We start from the raw sequence: 18,728 nt of genomic DNA, 5'->3' as shown, positions 1-18,728 counted from the left end.
GCAACGCTACGCGTACATGTGGGGCATATGATTCCCTGAACACGTGGCATTACATTCCGATACCCTCACACACATAAGACCTGTAAAAAATATAATGACATCAAAGAAATGTTACGCGAGCCAGACAAATGGTGTGCTCGAGATAACATCGTTGATAAGGTTTCAAGACCATTGCATGACACATATAGACCAGAAAATCCATGCGGCAGATCTCAAACAGACAAGCAACAAGCACACATAAGACCTGTAAGAGGACACAAACTCTGACACAGTCGCAAGAACTAGTGTAGGGGCAGGCACCGAAAATGACACAAACAATAACATCAGGTACAGTCTCATAACACAAAACGTATAACACATAAAGTAGATAAGATAATTATAAGAAAAGCAGACATAGCACGTGATTGGCTCTTGTATCTAAACTCTATTTTAAATGCGATAATTAAATTATGCAAGGGAAAATGACTAATGTAGGCAACGAGATAATTATTACATCTAAGGAATACGCCACACGGGAAGGCGAGGCTCGAAGTTTAGGTTCCGAGGCCTCCCTCCAACTAATTATACTGGAACTGACATGTGATTACATTTTCACGCAAATTGGGTGCATAAATCCGGAGAAATCAGTACCCAGAACAACCACCTCTGGCCGTAATAACGGCCTTCATACGCCTGGGCATTGACTCAAAGTGAGCTTGGATGGCGTGTACAGGTAAAGAGGCCCATGCAGTTTCAACGCGACACGACAGTTCATCAAGAGTAGTGACTGGCCTATTGTGACGAGCCAATTGCTCGGCCACCACTGACCAGACGTTTTCAATTGGTGAGCGATCTGGAGAATGTGCTGGCCAGGGCAGCAGTCGAAAATTTTCTGTATCCAGAAAGGCCCGTACAGGACCTGCAATGTGCGGTCGTACATTATCCTGATGAAATGTAGGGTTTCGCAGGGATCGAATGAAGGGTAGAGCCGCGGATCTTAACACATCTGAAATGTAACGTCCATTGTTCAAAGTGCCGTCAATGCGAACAAGAGGTGACCGAGACGTGTAACCAATGGCACCCCATACCATCAAGCCGGGTGATACGCCAGTATGGCGATCACCAATACAGGCTTCCAATGTGCGTTCACCACGATGTCGCCAAACATGGATGCGACCATCATGATGGTGTATACAGACCCTGGATTCATCGGAAAAAATGACGTTTCGCCATTCGTCCACCCAGGTTCGTCGTTGAGTACACTATCGCTGGCGCTCCTGTCTGTGATGCAGCGTAAAGGGTAGCCGCAGCCATGGTCTCCGAGCTGATAGTCCATGCTGCTGCAAACGTTGTCGACCTGTTCGTGCAGATGGTTGTTGTCTTGCAAACGTCCCCATCTGTTGACTCAGGGGTCGTGAAGTGTCTGCACGATCCGTTACAGCCATGAGGATTAGAAGCCTGTCATCTCGACTGCTAGTGATACGAGGCCGTTGCGATCCAGCACGGCGTTCTGTATTACCCTCCTGAACCCAGCGATTCCATATTCTGCTAACAGTCATTGGATCTCCGAACAACGCGAGCAGCAATGTCGCGATACGATAAACCATAATTGCCATAGGCTACAATCCGACCCTTATCAAAGTCGAAAACGTGATGGTACACACTTCTCCTCCTTACACGAGGCATCACAACAACATTTCACCAGGCAATGCCGGTCAATTCTATATGAAATCGGTTGGAAACTTTCCTCTTGTCAGCACGTTGTAGGTGTCGCCACCGGCGCCAACCTTGTGTGAATGCTCTGAAAAGCTAATCATTTGCATATCACAGCATCTTCTTCCTGTTGGTTAAATCTCGCGTCTGTAGCACGTCATCTTCGTAGTGTAGCAATTTTAATGGCCAGTAGTGTTTAATCGTCATAACTTCTGGACGGTTTGCGTTTGGACGTTCAAATTGCACGGTTGGCCGCGGGGCGTAATGTGAATCACGGTATGGCTTGTTTTAGGGACGAAGGCCATTTACATTTGGTTGGGTTCGTCAATAAGGAAAATTGAGGCATTAGGTGGACTGAGAAGCTGCATTTCGTGATTGATAAGTCGCTTCACCCTCAGCGGGTAACTATATGGTTGGCATGTCCTCTCACACAGTGATGGGTGTGATATTCCTTGCTGTCGCCGTGACTGCCGAATGGTACGTGAAGGTTATGGAAGATGATTTCATTCCCCTTCTACAAAGTGATTGAAGAAGAATAGTGATATTGTGGAGGTGCACTTTGGGGACCGCATTCTGGCTCTGGGGTACTCGGAGACCACTGAAAAAGGCCTCTACTGGCCGCCATATTCTCCGGATCTGTACACATGCTGCTCCCTTTTGTGGGGCTATATCAAAGACAAGGTGTACAGCAATAACCCCAAAACCACTGCTGAGCTGAAAACAGCCACTCAGGATGTCACTGAGAGCATCGATGTTCCGACACTAGAGAAGGTCATGCAGAATTTCGCTATTCGTCTGCCCCACATCATCGACAATTATGGCATGCATATCGAACATATCATTACCCAAATCTGAATATCTGTAATGACGTTTACATGTCGAATAAAATGTGTGCATTCAGTAGTTTGAAATTAATTTAAGTTTTTTTACATAGTTCAATAATTGTCACCCCATACAACATGTGGAACTGCATTTAGTTATAGTAACACAAATACTGCAATGGATATGCCCTACATAAGCAATTAAAACGTGTAATAAGTAGTGCTAGTTTCATAGACAGTACAAACCAGTACACACACATAGACGCCCATGATGTATTTCATTTAGCAATGTAAGAAGACATAATTTTGTGCTCTACTTTAGGTGGGTAGGCTCGATGTTTCTGCCGAGGCCCTCCCACCTGGAATGGCGACACGAAGCAAAGAAATTGCTGGTCGTCCCTTTCCTATCTTTCTAAATGTCCTTTTAAGTTGCTAATATTTATTCTTTTAACACCCCTTTTTCTACAACTAATTGAATTTTCTTTGTACCTCATTATTGTTACCCGTGTTTTATTCCTCAAAACAAATTTTATTGGTAATGTGAAACAATGTACACTGAGCAGCCAAAGAAACTGGTACATCTGCTTAATATCGTGTAGGGCCCCCACGAGCACGCAGAAGTGTCGCAACCCGACATGGCATGGACTCGGCTAATGTCTGAAGTAGTGCTGGAGGGAAGTGACGCCATGAATCCTGCAGGGATGTCCATAAATCCGGAAGAGTACAAGGAGATGGACATCTCTTTTGAACAGCACGTTGCAAGGAATCCCAGATATGCCCAATAATTTTCATACCTGGGGAGTTTGGTGAGCAGCGGAGGTGTTTAAACTCAGAAGAATGTTCCTGGGGCCACTGTATAGCAATTCTGGACGTGTGGGGTGTTGCAATGTCCTGCTGCAATTACAGAAGTCCGTTGGAATGGATAATGGACATGAATAGATGCTGGTGATCAGACACGATACTTACGTACGTGTCACCTGTTAGAATCGTATCTAGACATATCAGGTGTCCCATATCACTTCAACTGCACAAGCCCCACACCATTACAGAGCCTGCACCAGCTTGAACAGTCCCCTGGTGACATGCAGGGTCTATGGATTCATGAGGTTGTCTCCATACACGTCCATCCCGTCAATACAATGTGGAATGAGACTCGTCCTATCAGGCAACATGGTTCCAGTCATCAACAGTCTAATGTCGGTGTTGACGGGCCCCGACGAGGCATAAAAAAAATGGCTCTGAGCACTATGGGACTTAACATATGTGGTCATCAGTCCCCTAGAACTACTTAAACCTAACTAACTTAAGGACGTCACACACATCCATACTAGAGGTAGGATTCAAGCCTGCGACCGTAGCAGCGAGTCATAAAGCTTTGTGTCGTGCAGTCATCAAGGGTACACGACTGGGCCTTCAGCTCCGAAAGCCCACATTGATGACGTTTCGTTGAATGGTTCGCACACAGACAATTGTTCATCGCCCTGGATTGAAATCTGCAGCAATCTGCGGAATTATTGCACTTTGTCACGTAGAACGATTCTCTTCTGTCGTCAATGGTCCCGTTCTTGCAGGACCTTTGATGTTAGAGGTTTGATTTTTACCGGATTCCTGATAATCTCGGGACACTCGTGAGATGATCGTACGGGAAAATCCCTACTTCATCGCTACCTTGGAGATGCTATGTCCCATAGATCGTGCAGGACTATAACACCACGTACAGACTCGCTTAAACGTTAATAACCTGGCATTGTAGCAGCAGTAACTGAACTAACAACTGCGCAAGACACTTGTCTTGTATAGGCATTGCCGACCGCAGCGCCATATTCTGCCTGTTAACACACAAATGTATTTGAATACGCATGCCTATACCAGTTTCTTTGTATAAAAAAAAAAAAGTGTGAAATTTTATGGGACTTAACTGCTAAGGTCATCAGTCCCTAAGCTTAAACACAACTTAACCTAAATTATCCTAAGGACAAACACAAAAACACACACACACACACACACACACACACACACACACACACACACACACACACACACACACACCTATTCCCGAGGGAGGACTCGAACCTCCGCCGGGGCCAGCCGCACAGTCCATGACTGCAGCGCCTAAGACCGCTCGGCTAATCCCGCGCGGCGTTTCTTTGTCCCTTCAGTGTCCTATTACATGTAAAATTGTATTATGTACGACATGCTTTTTAAAATATCAGGCAGCAAGTCTTAAAATATGCAATAAATGAAATGAAAATGAAATGAAATGAAATGAAATTTACCAACGGGACACTAACACACATTGGAGGCTGAAGATAAACAAAGCGAGGGAGGTAGACAACATCCCGCCTGAAGTGTTTTGGGCAGCAGAAAAGCACTATGCAGTGAGATTGTAAGCTGTGGTGGATGCAGATGATCGTCACACTGAGCAGTGTTTTTAACCTGGAACATAAACATAGTACATAATTATCAAATGTTACCCTCTCATGTGGAAATTAGAATGTGTTTCTTTCAATGGTTTATTCGTTATTTCCCTTCTGCATGTCCTTACAAATGTTGCTGCGAAGTTTCACTTCCTGCGGTCCCTTGTTTTTGGATTGGGGGCCTCTCAAATACAAAAACTTTTATTATGACCACTCTGTACGTGTCTGGAGTACACTTGTCACTGAAATGCCTCTCAGTACTAAATGACTGTTTCGTAGAATCACTCAAGGACTTCATTAAGGTAAATTTGTAATAACGATCAAACGTTTGCCTTAATACCTTATTGTGAGAGAACTAGCAATTTCGAAATTTTTATACATCTACGATTAGTGTTATGGGACGATGGAAGTAATCATTAAAAAGAACAGTTGACAAACTGCTGTCACTGACGACCGAAACACATGTAATGAAGCTTAGGAAAAGTTTATAAATCTTAGATCTTTTTGTGGTGTCACCGCCAGACACCACACTTGCTAGGTGGTAGCCTTTAAAACAGCCGCGGTCCATTAGTATACGTCGGACCCGAGTGTCGCCACTATCAGTGAATTGCAGACCGAGTGCCGCCACATGGCAGGTCAGTCTAGAGAGACTCCCTAGCACTCGCCCCATTTGTACAGCCGACTTTGCTAGCGATGGTTCACTGACTACATACGCTCTCATTTGCAGAGACAGAGGTTTAGCATAGCCTTCAGCTACGTCATTTGCTACGACCTAGCAAGTTACTATTGATATTGATATTGTGAATCATGTACCGTTCATCATTAATGGATTAAAGTTAAGTATCAAACTAATTACGTCTGCTTTCTGAATTCTAATTCCTTGTCATGTTCCAGACCTCACGTCACTATAGTCCTTCCCTCTTCACGCCAGCCTGCGTGAGGTAAAACGCGTGGATTTCAGCCTCCCCAAGTAACACGGTGTTGCCTCTTCTGCCAACACAATACTTTTGTGGAACACAATTATGACTGACTGCTGCTCATTTCCTAAAACGACGCTAGCAGCGACGATTCAATTATTTTCTTCGTATTTTACAGATATTCGAAGATTTCGAATTTTTTTTTTTTTTCAGGACTAATCACGTGTGATTACGTGCTCGTCGGCAACATCTTGCCAACTGTCTTTTTCAAATTGCAGTGTTGAAGTTTTCTACTTTCTTATCTCTGGTGGTAGCTGTTCCACATTTATGAAATTGATGATTCTCTCGTTTCTCCAATTCTCCATTCCGGTAGACAACAAACAAATCGAATGAATCTTCGTAAACTTTCGAACTCAAGCGAAATCACGTCGTTTCTCGGGACTCGGCACAGCCCCGTTGTTGAAGTGGGAAAGAGGGAGCAGTTGAAATGGTAGCACTTACGTACAAAGACAGAGACAGAGGCAGATACAGACCAATCATACGAGACATTCTCCAACTCCGGCGGAAAACACCGACAATATTTGGGCCACATCTCGGCAAACTACCAGTAAGTACCTGTTGCATCAGTAATATTGCAGCCACATTGCAGAAATGTTACCGAATGAGGTGGCGCGGTGGTTAGCACACTTGACTCGCATTCAGCAGGACGACGGTTCAATTCCGCGTCCAATCATCCTGATTGAGGTTTTCTGTGATTTTCCTAAATCGCTCCAGGCAAATGCCGCTACGGTTCTTTCTACAGGCACGGCTGATTTCCTTCCCCATCCTTGACACAATCTAAGGTTGTGCTCCGACTCTAATAACCTCGTTGTCGACGGAGCGTTAAACCCTGATCTTCCTTTCTTCCTTTCTTTCTTACAGAAATGGTGCTTGTAAACGTTCCTTTACTCATATGTGCTCATTACTATCGCACACCTTCGAGCGCAACTTAAACTACGTTTTGCCGCTCAGTGTGCCAGCAGCAGCGTTCGCAGTTCGTATCTACAGTTCAACAGCTTGTGCGGTGTGTTTCTGGGGCACATGTAGCGAACCATTCCGTCAGCTGCTTAGGGAATTTCGAAAATCACTCAGGCAGGCCACATCAATGGTGGCATTGATTCTACACTCTTCCCTGTGTCAGGAGTGAATAAACTACACTCATGCTCATAGATTAAGGATAATGCTGATACATGGTGAAACAACGCTCTGGTGGACGGTTTGTGGGTTTAAATCGCCTCCGAGTATGACCATGCGGTGCGTTTGACCTGCGGTCGTCACACGGTGGCGCTGGCAGCAGTCCACATACGCAGAGGTGACTTGGTGCATGTCAGAGTACGATGCACCTATTAAGTGTGCAGACGTTTTCAGACATGCTAATGGTGATTGTGTGTTGAAAATGGCTCAAAGAATACTTATTGATGACGTTATAAGGGGTAGAATATTAGGGCGACTGAAGGCTGGTCAAACACAGCAGGTAGTAGCATAGGCCCTCCGTGTGCCACAAAGTGTGAACTCAAGATTATGGCCGCGATTCCATCAGACAGGAAACGTGCGGCACGTCCACAGTGTACAACACCACAATAAGACCGATATATCAGCATCAGTGCCCGCAGACGGCCACGGAGTACTGCAGGTAGCCCCTACTGCAGCCACTGGAACAGTTGTCTCCAGACACACAGTCTACAGACGACTGAACAGACATGGTTTATTCGCCCAGAGACCTGTAAGGTGCATTCCACTGACCCCTGGTCACAGGAGAGCCCGTAAAGCCTGGTGTCAAGAACACAGTAGGTGGTCATTGGAACTGTGGTCTCAGGTTATGTCCACAGACGAGTCCAGGGAGAGTCTGAACAGTTATTCACGCCGGGTTTTCATCTGGCGTGAACCAGGAACCAGATACCAACCCCTTGATGTCCTTGAAAGGGACCTGTATGGAGGTCGTGGTTTGATGGTGTGGGGTGGGATTATGAGTGGTGCACGTACACCCCTGCATGTCTTTGACAGAGAAACCGTAACTGTCAGTTGTACCGGGACGTCATTTTGCACCAGTACGTCCGCCTTTTAGGGGTGCAGTGTGTCCCACCTTCCTCCTGATGGATGATAACGCACGGCCTCCCCGAGCTGCCATCGTGGAGGAGTACCTTGGAACAGAAGATATCAGGCGTATGGAGTGGCCTGCCTGTTCTCCAGACCTAAACCCCATCGAGCACGTCTGTGATGCTCTCTGTCGACGTATCGCTGTACGTCTTCAAACCCCTAGGACACTTCAGGATCTCCGACAGGCATTGGTGCAAGAATGGGAGGCTATACCCCAGCAGCTGCTCATCCACGTGATCCAGAGTATGCCAACCCGTTGTGCGCCCTGTGTACGTGTGCATGGTGATCATATCCCATTTTGATATCGAGGTACATGCGCAGGAAACAGTGGCGTTTTGTAGCACATGTGTTTCGGGACGGTTTTCTCATCTTATCACCAATACCGTGGACACACAGATCTGTGTCATGTGTGTTCCCTATGTGCCTATGCTATTAAAGCCAGTTCTCTGTAGTGGCACGTTTTGTGGCACCACATTCCGCAATGATCCTTAATTTATATGGTTGAGTGTGTATGCAAAGCTGTCCGAGCTGGTACGATCTATCCTTCATATACATAATTATCCATTTATAATTCTGGAAATAGGTTTTCGCCTATAGTAAACATAGTTTTCTTCATCAACAACCATACCTGTTTCGGTTAAGTTTCATCATCGTCAGTGTACTCATGTTGTTTTTTGTCGAACAGTAAGTAAATGTTTAGCATGGTATTTAAATTCATAACGTTATTACCAAAATGTGTACCTTAATATTGCATACTGATGTTTGTGTAGCTACACTAGTGGCCATTAAAATTGCTACACCAAGAAGAAATGCAGATGAGGTTACATTTTCACGCAATTTGGGTGCATAGATCCTGCGAAATCAGTTCCCAGAACAACCACCTCTCGCCGTAATAACGGCCTTCATACGCCTGGGCATTGAGTCAAACAGCTCGGATGGCGTGTACAGGTACAGCTGCCCATGCAGCTTCAACACGGTACCACAGTTCATCAAGAGCAGACGTTTTCAATTGGTGAGCGATCTGGAGAATGTGCTGGCCAGAGCAGCAGTCGAACATGTTATGCATCCAGAAAGGCGCGTACAGGACATGCAACATGCGGTCGTGCATTATCCTGCTGCAATGTAGGGTTTCACAGGGATCGAATGAAGGGTAGAGCCGCGGGTCGTAACACATTTGAAATGTAACGTCCACTGTTCAAAGTGCCGTCAATGTGAACGAGACGTGACCGAGACATGTAACCAATGGCACCCCATACTATCACGCCAGGTTATACGCCAGTATGGCGATGACGAATACACGCTTCAAATGTGCGTTCACCGCGTTGTCGCCAAACACGGATGCGACCATCATGATTCTGTAAACAGCACCGGGATTCATCCGAAAAAATGACGTTTTGCCATTAGTGCACCCAGGTTCGTCGTTGAGTACATCGTTGAAGGCGCTCCTGTCTGTGATGCAGCGTCAATGGTAACCGCAGCCATGGTCTCCGAGCTGATAGTCCATGCTGCTGCAAACGTCGTCGAACTGTTCGTGCAGATGGTTGTTGTCTTGCAAACGTTCCCATCTGTTGACTCAGGGACCGAGACGCGGCTGGACGATCCGTTACAGCCATGCTGATAAGATGCCTGTCATCTTGACTGCTAGTGATACGAGGCCGTTGGGATCCAGCACGGCATTCCGTATTACCCTCCTGAACCCACCGATTCCATATTCTGCTAACAGTCATTGGATCTAGACCAACGCGAGCAGCAATGTCGCGATACGATAAACCGCAATCGCGATAGGCTACAATCCGACCTTTATCACAGTCTCACCTTACACGACACATCACAACAACGTTTTACCAGGCAGTCCGGTCAACTGCTGTTTGTGTGTGAGAAAACGGTTGGAAACTTTTGTCATGTCAGCACGTTGTAGGTGTCGCCACCGGCGTCAACCTTGTGTGAATGCTCTGGAAATCTAATAATTTGCATATCACAGCATCTCCTTCCTGTCGGTTAAATTTCGCGTCTGTAGCACGTCATCTTCGTGGTGTAGCAATTTTAATGGCCAGCAGTGTATTTGTCGTCTGCAGTACAAGTGATATTTGTCCTCAGTGCTTCATCTGCAGCTAACCATGATTACTCTGTTGTACAGAAGTATTGCAGATACGAGAGCCGTTCACTAAGTAATGCAACACATTTTTTTCTGAAAGCAGGTTGGTTTTATTTAGGATTCCAGTACATCAAATTATTCTCCACTCTATTATCTACACAACCCAATTTTTCAACATAATCTCTGTACAATGCGACGGATTGGCCTATATGCCCGTACGGCACCATTCTAGTGGTTGACGTCGGTGCCATCGTCCTGTTGCATCAGTAACCTTCACATCATCCAAGTATGCTTCTCGCTGAGTGCATCCTTCATTGGACTTACAGATGGATGGCGGAAGCTGGAGATCGCAGCCGGAGGGCGGATGAAAGACATTCCAATGGTTTTGTGAGCTCTTCTCGGGTGTGGAGACCTGTGTGAGGCCTTGCGTTGTCATGGAGAAAGAAAAGTTCGTTTGCACTTCGAGGCAACGAACATGCTGAGATTCTTTCTTCAGTTTTCTGAGGGTAGCACAGTATACTTCAGAGTTGATGGTTGCACCATGAAGATGGACGTCAAACAGAGTAACCCCCCACAAGAACTGATAATTAAATCAAGACCATACGCTGTCGACAGGCGTTGATGTACATCAATGGGGACAGTTGAAAATGTGTGCTCCAACCAGGACTCAACCTGGGATCTCCTGCTTACATGGCAGACGCTCTATCCATCTGAGCCACCGAGGGCACAGAGGATAGTACGACTGCAGGGATTTATCCCTCGCACGCTCCCCGTGAGACCCACATTCCCAACTTAATGTCCGAAACAACAGTTACCACCTTCATGCAATCTGACCGAGTCCCAGAACAGATATCATCTCCATATATAGTTCAGGCTAACCGGCCATGACCTTCTTCCATGCAGATGCACACTCATTGCCTGAAGTCTTACGAGACTATGTCAGATTGTCTGCCGCGAGTATTGGCTTTAGTGGGCAGGGGCACTACGGATGTAATGTGTGGATATTAAGTTGGGAATGTGGGTATCACGGGGAGCGTGCAAGGGATAAATCCCTCCAGTCGCACTATCCTCTGTGCTCTCGGTGGCTCAGTTGGATGGAGCGTCTGCAATGTAAGCAGGAAATCCCGGGATTGAGTCCTGTGCAGGGGACACATTTTCAACTGTCCCCGTTGATGTATATCAACGCCTGTCAACAGTGTATGGTCTTGATTTAATTATCATTCCTTTCTAGAGCGCTGCACGGCCACCGATGGTATCTGATCGTTCGGACATGTCGGAAAGAACAGATACCATCTCCATATATAGTCATAGAAGAAAGTCGCCCTGACTGTACCGGCTGAGGGACAGCGTTGGAGGAGAGGAGGTTTGGCGCCTCTCTATGCTCTCCCGTTTTGTTTCCAGTTCGAAGTGATGAACCCATGTTTCATCGCCTGTGACGATGTTCATAAGAAGTGATCACCATCAACCTCGTAACGCGCAAACAACTCCTCGCAGACGGTCCTTTGTTGCTCTATATGTTTTTCTGTTAGGCGGCCAGGAATCCAGGGGGCGTACACCTTTGAGTATCCCAACAGGTGGATGAGTGTGTCAGCACCACCAACAGAGACGCCCCTTGTTGCGATGGTGATAAAGGCGTCGAGGAACGATTCAACGTGATTTTGTTCACTCCCATGTTTCCGTCGACTTTCTGCTGTGGCCACTGAATATTTGCGATGCTCTGATCTTCCACCAACAGAAACTCAATGATAGCTCTCTGTTTGGAACGCACCTCCATTGCAGACGCCATTTTGATGTCTACGTATAATGCTGCAACCTACCGCAATTTCATGGAAATGTAGGGGTTGAAGCGGAAATGTTGTACCATGATTCACTACAAATTTCACATTTTTTAAACCGAAATTGACCTAGAAAAGAACTGTGTTGTATTACTTATTGAAGTCTCGTCGTACTTAGCGAAATGTTAGTCCTAAAATGAAACTATTGTTCTCTTTGTTAGTGTTATATTACTGCATTTATTTATTAGGTCTACAACTCTGCTTCCGCCGTTTTGCAATAGACGGCAGTAGCGGCAAGTGGGGTTCAGGTTGTTGGTCGTAGGTGTAGTACAACAGGCTTAGGCATCTGTAACCATAATGCCATAAAAACATTAGTCGATCTGTGATTGCATCATAAGGTTATTCTCGATTAAGTACGTCAACTTACGTACTCATTTCTCGCCATTTGCGGGAAGTTTTAATCTTCTGGTTTAACATACAGAAATCTGCGGCTGTGGCTCTTAAACAGCTGGGTAAGACCAATGGTGAAGGAACTATTAGTGGAAGAACGTGCAGAGAATGTTTTCAACGTCTTAAGAACGGTGATTTTGATGTCGAAGACCGGCATGGTGGCGGAAGACAGAACGTTTTCGTAGCTACTGAAATAGACGAAGACAGTCACAGGACCTCATTATCGAAAGCAACCGATGCGTTAGAGCCCAGCACTGGAACACAAACGGCCACAATACAGCGATAGACACGTAAAGGTAATTTTGCAGCAGGTCAGTGCTCGACCCCATGTCGCAAAACCCGTCAAAATATACGTGGAAACGTTGAAATGAGAAGTCCTGTCCTTCCCGCCGTATTCCCCATACGTTGCTCTCTCTGACTACCGCCCTTTTCGATCAGTCGCCTACAGTCTAGCTGACTAGCACTTACGATCATATGAACAAGTGCAAAATTGAATCGATTCATGGATCTCCACAAAAGACGCCCAGTTCTTCCTCCATGGGATTCGTATGCTATCCGAAAGATGGGAGAATGTAGTGGCGAGCGATGGGCAATACTATGAATCATAATTTTTTTGTAAGTTTTTCACAATAAAGCCCCGAACTTCGAGAAAAAAGCGACGGAAGCAAAGTTGTAGACCTAGTATATTATATTCTGCTGTCAATACTGATTTTTATCTTTTAACTATTGTTTGACAGGTTAATGTAACAACTTTCGACAATATTTTGGAGACTTGTTACCTGCGACATTGTTTGTAAGTTGGTGAGTGTGTGACGGGGAGTGGTGGAGAGGGGTGGGGGTATGGTAGGTTTGTATGTAATTTGTTTGTCTTGCTTTTTGTTGTTTTCACGTTGTCACAACTCTAAGCAAACTGTAGTTGTTATTGAACTGTGCCACTGTTCATGAAATGTATTCATCTGTTCAACCATGTTGTTTTGAGTGTCCTGGGCGAGAATCTCTTACTTTCGTATCTGTTCTTTGCTGTCAATACAGAGTCCCACTGCGGACTGCTCTGTTTTAATTGATTATTTCTTGACCTTCTTTACGTACGCAGTGGGTTCAAATAACGGTGGTTCAGGCCCATACCTATGATCCAGGCTGTCAGTATCGAATTGTATTGTTGTGCAGACTTACGCAATAGTTATCTGCATTTCTTTTATGGAGGTCCGATATGTTCTGCAGTCTTTGAAACCCCAAAATGACTGTATCAGCATAATTGGAAAGCCTCAGTTTCTGTTAAACTTACTTGAGCAATGAGCGTGTTTTTGATTTTGTCATAGATCTTCTTATGTACTCATAAACAGCTAAGAAAATTTAAATATTGCTGTACACTATTCTTATTTCTCATTATTTAGTGGAGTCTTTTTAATAAACTTGCATTACACGATAATTTATGAAAAAAACGTACGCGTCAAACATAACTATGGTCCAAGATATTCTTAAACAGGGTGTTTGTCTTAAAGTACTTTACATTGGTGGTGCAGTACTTAAATATCTGAAATTAAAATAGCTCTATTTAATACAATTGTAGGTTTTGCTTCAGTGCATAATGAATAATAAGCGTAAAAAAAGGGTGGGAGACTATATCGCCTTTATGCCCAAGATAACGAAAAAATGGCTCACATCGAAATAAGTATATGAAGACAGTAACTGTTCTCGGAAGAACAGATTACTGTTGTTGACCGTGCAGCTTTTCCTTGGAATAAATGATGACTAACTGAAACCCTCAGCTACCGACAGGTGTTGTTGATATACCTCGATGTGGACAGCTGAAAACATGTGCCCCGACCGGGACTCGAAGCCGGGATCTCCTGCTTACATGAGCCACCGAGGACACAGATGAATAGCGCGACTGCAGGGACTTATCCCTTGCACGCTTCCCGGGAGACTCACATTCCCAGCTGTCCACAATTCTACATATGTAATTTTCCATATAGACATTTGCCCATTCATTCGTTACTCGCGCACGCTTTGGCTATTACCGTAAGAGTTTGGGCAACCTGTGCGCATTCGCACAGACGAAGGTCAATGGCTGGGTAGCCTGTAACTATATATATGAAGACAATAACTGTTCTCGGAAGAACAGATTACTGTTGTTGACCGTGCAGCTTTTCCCTGGAATAAATGATGACTAACTGAAACCCTCATGTAAGCCCAATTTACGCCATTGACAATGCGAAACGCTGGTAAATTAACAACTGGTGTAACAGCGGAAATTTCGAATGCAAGCATGCAAACGTGCATTTATTGTGTTGTACAGGTGCCGGATGTCATTTCGTGGGATACTGTTGAATACCTATTGTAGTTATTAGGTCAATACAGGGACAGGTAATGCTAGTTGTGGATAACGCTAGAGTTGTCGTCCGACGATACCCTGTCTGTGCTCGATTGGAGACAGATCTGGTGATCGATCAGGTCAAGGTCATACGAGGTGCGACAATAAAGTAATGAGACTGATGTGAAAAAAATGTTGCTTATTGTTTAAGTTAAGTTTAGTGTTGTCTCCTTCAAAGTGGTTCCCTTCTGATTGCACACACTTTTTCCAGAGCTTCTGTCATTGATGGTAATATTCCTGGAACTCATCTTCTGTAATATCCTCCAAGACTCTCGTCACAGCTTTTCAGATATCTTGTGTTTGAAAATGGTGTCCCTTGACCGCCGTTTCGACTCTTGGAAATAGTCGCACGGAGCGATATCTGGTGGATAAGGTGACTGTGGTAGAACTAACATTTGTTTTGAGGTTTAAAATTGCTGTACTGACAGTGCAGTATTGGCTGGCGCATTACCGTGGTGCAGAATCCAATTATCAGGAATGCTGGCACGGACACGAAGAACTCTTTTACGAAGTCTTTCTAAAATTTCTTTGTGCTAGTATTGGTTAACTGTTTGTCCAGGAGGCACCCACTCTTTATGAACAATTCCCTTGGAATCAAACAAGCACACAAACATGCATTTCACTTTTGACTTTGACATGCGAGCTTTCTTTTGGTGAGAGTAATCCATTTGAGCACCATTGAGAACTTTGGCGTGTTGTCTTCTCTCCAAAAGCCTTCTGAAGCTTACCATAAGTTGTTGTCGAGTTTTCATCCAATTTAACGCAAAAAGAAATGACATACCATTGCGCTATTTTATGCGGTTCCATTTCCGTGATGAGAGACACAAACAAGTGTTAACGTATTACAGCACAACTAACGACTGAGAAGTTGCATCGATGTGCTGCTTGGACTAGAAGCAGCTTATGGATCAAGGTCAAAGATATTGTGCCTACGCAAGCCTGCAGGGTTGCTGTATCTTGCAAATAAAATCAGTCATTACTTTATTGTCGCACGTCATATGTCGACACTCTATAGAGCATGTTGAGTTAAAACTGTGGTATGTGGCCGAGCATTACCCTGTTAGAAAAGACCCCATGGAATGGTAGAACAACAGTTCGAATCACCAAGCTGAGGTACAATTTTGCAGTCATGGTGCGTGGGATAAGCACGCGTGTGCTCTTGCTGCCTTACTAATCGCACCCCAGACCAATAGCTCCAGTTGTAGGTCCAAGTTGGTAAGTTGGTTGCAGGTCCTCAACTGGCCTCTTTTAACGAGCAAAAGGCCATCTGGCACCGAGGCAGAACCGTCTTTCATCAGAAACCACAACAGACCTCCTCTTTGTCCTCCAATGAAGTCTCACTTGACACCACTGAAGTGGCAAATGGCCATGGTTTTGTGTCAGTGGAACGGGCGCTACAGGTATCCTCGAAGTAACCGATTTGTAACAGCTCATTATGTCACTGTGGTGCCAACAGCTGTTCATATTGCTTCTGCAGATGGAGTACGATGCGGCAGAGCCATGCGCCGAACACCACAGTCTTCTACCTCGGTAGTGGCACGTGGCCGCCCGGAGCCCGGTCCTCTAGCTACCGCAGCCAGCAGTCGTCGTGTACCATGGCTACATTCCCGGCAAGCCTCTCTGGAATATCACAGAAGAAACATCCAGCTTCTCGTAGCCCTGTTACACCACCTCGTCCAAACTCAGTGAGGTACTGACAATGGCGTCTTTGTCGCCTTGAAGGCATTCTTGACTAACATCAACTCACCACGTCGTATCTCAAACGTAACTACTGCTCACGACCGTTGCAGCGTGTGTTTGAAGTAAACCTGGTTTCTCGTTTTTACGGTGGCGCTACTAGCGGCCCTCTTATGCGATCGGCGCGAAATTTGAATAGGCATCATCTTTCAGATGAAACAAACACAGCTACCAACTTTCGTTTATGTAGCCCAAATCCTCATTAGTCAGTGTGTACTCCATCTACATCTACGTGATTACTCTGCTATTCACAATAAAGTGCCTGGCAGAGGGTTCAATGAACCACCTTCATGCTGTCTCTCTACCGTTCCACTCTCGAACGGCGCGAGGGAAAAACAAGCTCTTAAATTTTTCCGTGCGAGCCCTGATTTCTCTTATTTTATCGTCATGATCATTTCTCCCTATGTAGGTGGGTGCCCACAGAATGTTTTCGCAATCGGAGGAGAAAACCGGTGATTGAAATTTCATGAGAAGATCTCGTCGCAACGAAAAACAAAGGCTGTTTTAATGATTGCCACTCCAATTCACGTATCATGTCTGTGACACTACCTCCCCTATTTCGCAATAATACAAAACGAACTGCCCTTCTTTGTACTTTTTCGATGTCATCCGTCAGTTCCACCTAATGCGGATCCCACACCTCACAGCAATTCTCCAAAATAGGGCGGACAAGCGTGGTGTAAGCAGTCTCTTTGGTAGACCTATTGCACCTTCTAAGAGTTCTGCCAATGAATCGCAGTCTTTGGTTTGCTCTACCCACAGCATTATCTATGTGATCGTTCCAATTTAGGTTATTTGTAATTGTAATCCCTAAGTATTTAGTTGAATTTACAGCCCTCAGATTTGTGTGACTTATCGCGTAATCGAAATTTAGCTGATTTCTTTTAGTACTCGTGTGAATAACTTCGCACTTTTCTTTATTCAGGGTCAATTGCCACGTTTCGCACCATACAGATATCTTATCTAAATTATTTTGCAAGTCGTTTTGATCATCTGATGACTTTACAAGACGGTAAATGACAGCATCATCTGCAAACAATCTTGTCTACTATGTCGTTAATATAGATCAGGAACAATAGAGGGCCTTCCTTGGGGAACGCCGGATATTACATCTGTTTTACTCAATGACTTTCCGTCTATTGCTACGAACTGTGACCTTTCTGACAGAAAATCACGAATCCAGTCGCACAACTGAGGCGATACTCCGTAAGCACGCAGTTTGATCAGAAGACGCTTGTTAGGAACAGTGTCGAAAGCCTTCTGGAAATCTAAAAATATGGACTCAATTTGACATCCCCTGGCGGTAGCACTTATTACTTCATGAGTATAAAGAGCTAATTGTGTTTCACAAGAACGATATTTTCTGAACACATGCTGACTATCTGTCAATAAATCGTTTTCCTCTAAGTACTTCATAATGTTCGAATACAATATATGTTCTAAATCCCTACTGCAAATCGACGTTAGTGATATAGGCCTGCAATTCAGGGCATTACTCCTACTTCCCTTTTTGGGTATTGGTGTGACTTGAGCAATTTTACAGTCTTCAGATACGTATCTTTCTGTTAGTGAGTGGTTGTATATAACTGCTAAATATGGAGCTATTTTATTGCCATACTTTGAGAGGAACCTGACTGGCATACAATCTGGACCGGAGGCCTTGCTTTTATTAAGTGATTTAAGCTGCTTTGTTACACCGAAAATATCAACTCCTACGTTTCTCATCTTGGCAGTTGCTCTTGACTGGAATTCAGGAGTATTTACTACGTCTTCTTTGATGAAGGAGTTTCGGAAAACAGTGTTCAATAACTCTGCTTTAGTGCCACTGTCATCAGTGACTTCACTGTTGTTATCGCGCAGTGAAGGTATTCAAAAAAATGGCTCTGAGCACTATGGGACTCAACTGCTGTGGTCATTAGTCCCCTAGAACTTAGAACTACTTAAACCTAACTAACCTAAGGACATCACACACATCCATGCCCAAGGCAGGATTCGAACCTGCGACCGTAGCAGTCGCATGGTTCCGGACTGCGCGCCTAGAACCGCGAGACCACCGCGGCCGGCGTGAAGGTATTGGTTGTGTCTTGCCACTGGTGTGCTTTGTCACCAGAATCTCTTTGGGTTTTCTGCCAGATTTCGAGACAGAATTTCGTTTCGATTACTACCCTTGTAAGTGAAAAGGTTATAGGCCATCACACTGTAGCATAGGGGTAAGGGTTTGCATGACCCGCCACTTTTTGAAAGCAACACGGGCAAAAATCGGAACTACGACCCCAAGATGAATAGCCATCTACGTTAGGAACGCAATGATGCA

General features: G+C 44.9%; 2 protein-coding genes across 4 annotated transcripts in view; one reads left to right on the top strand and one right to left on the bottom strand.

Annotated features, from left to right (window-relative positions):
- LOC126335630 (regucalcin-like) overlaps positions 1-18,728 on the top strand; it is a 331,250-nt gene that overhangs the window by 193,903 nt on the left and 118,619 nt on the right. The window lies entirely within an intron of this gene.
- LOC126335608 (regucalcin-like) overlaps positions 1-18,728 on the bottom strand; it is a 99,262-nt gene that overhangs the window by 66,678 nt on the left and 13,856 nt on the right. Inside the window, exon 2 of one of the 3 annotated variants that reach the window (XM_049999063.1) lies at positions 4,790-4,949. The exons of 1 other annotated variant lie outside the window; for it this stretch is intronic. In XM_049999063.1, coding sequence (XP_049855020.1) covers positions 4,790-4,851 — 62 coding nt within the window. In that variant the 5' untranslated portion in view covers positions 4,852-4,949. The remainder of the gene's footprint in view (positions 1-4,789; positions 4,950-18,728) is intronic. One more of the 3 variants, XM_049999070.1, reaches the window with a different exon arrangement.

The sequence above is a fragment of the Schistocerca gregaria genome, chromosome 1 (assembly GCF_023897955.1).
Source record: "Schistocerca gregaria isolate iqSchGreg1 chromosome 1, iqSchGreg1.2, whole genome shotgun sequence".
Lineage (NCBI taxonomy): Eukaryota > Metazoa > Arthropoda > Insecta > Orthoptera > Acrididae > Schistocerca > Schistocerca gregaria.
The sequence above is the reverse complement of the archived record's forward strand: the minus strand, read 5'-3'. Positions and strand labels throughout refer to the sequence as shown.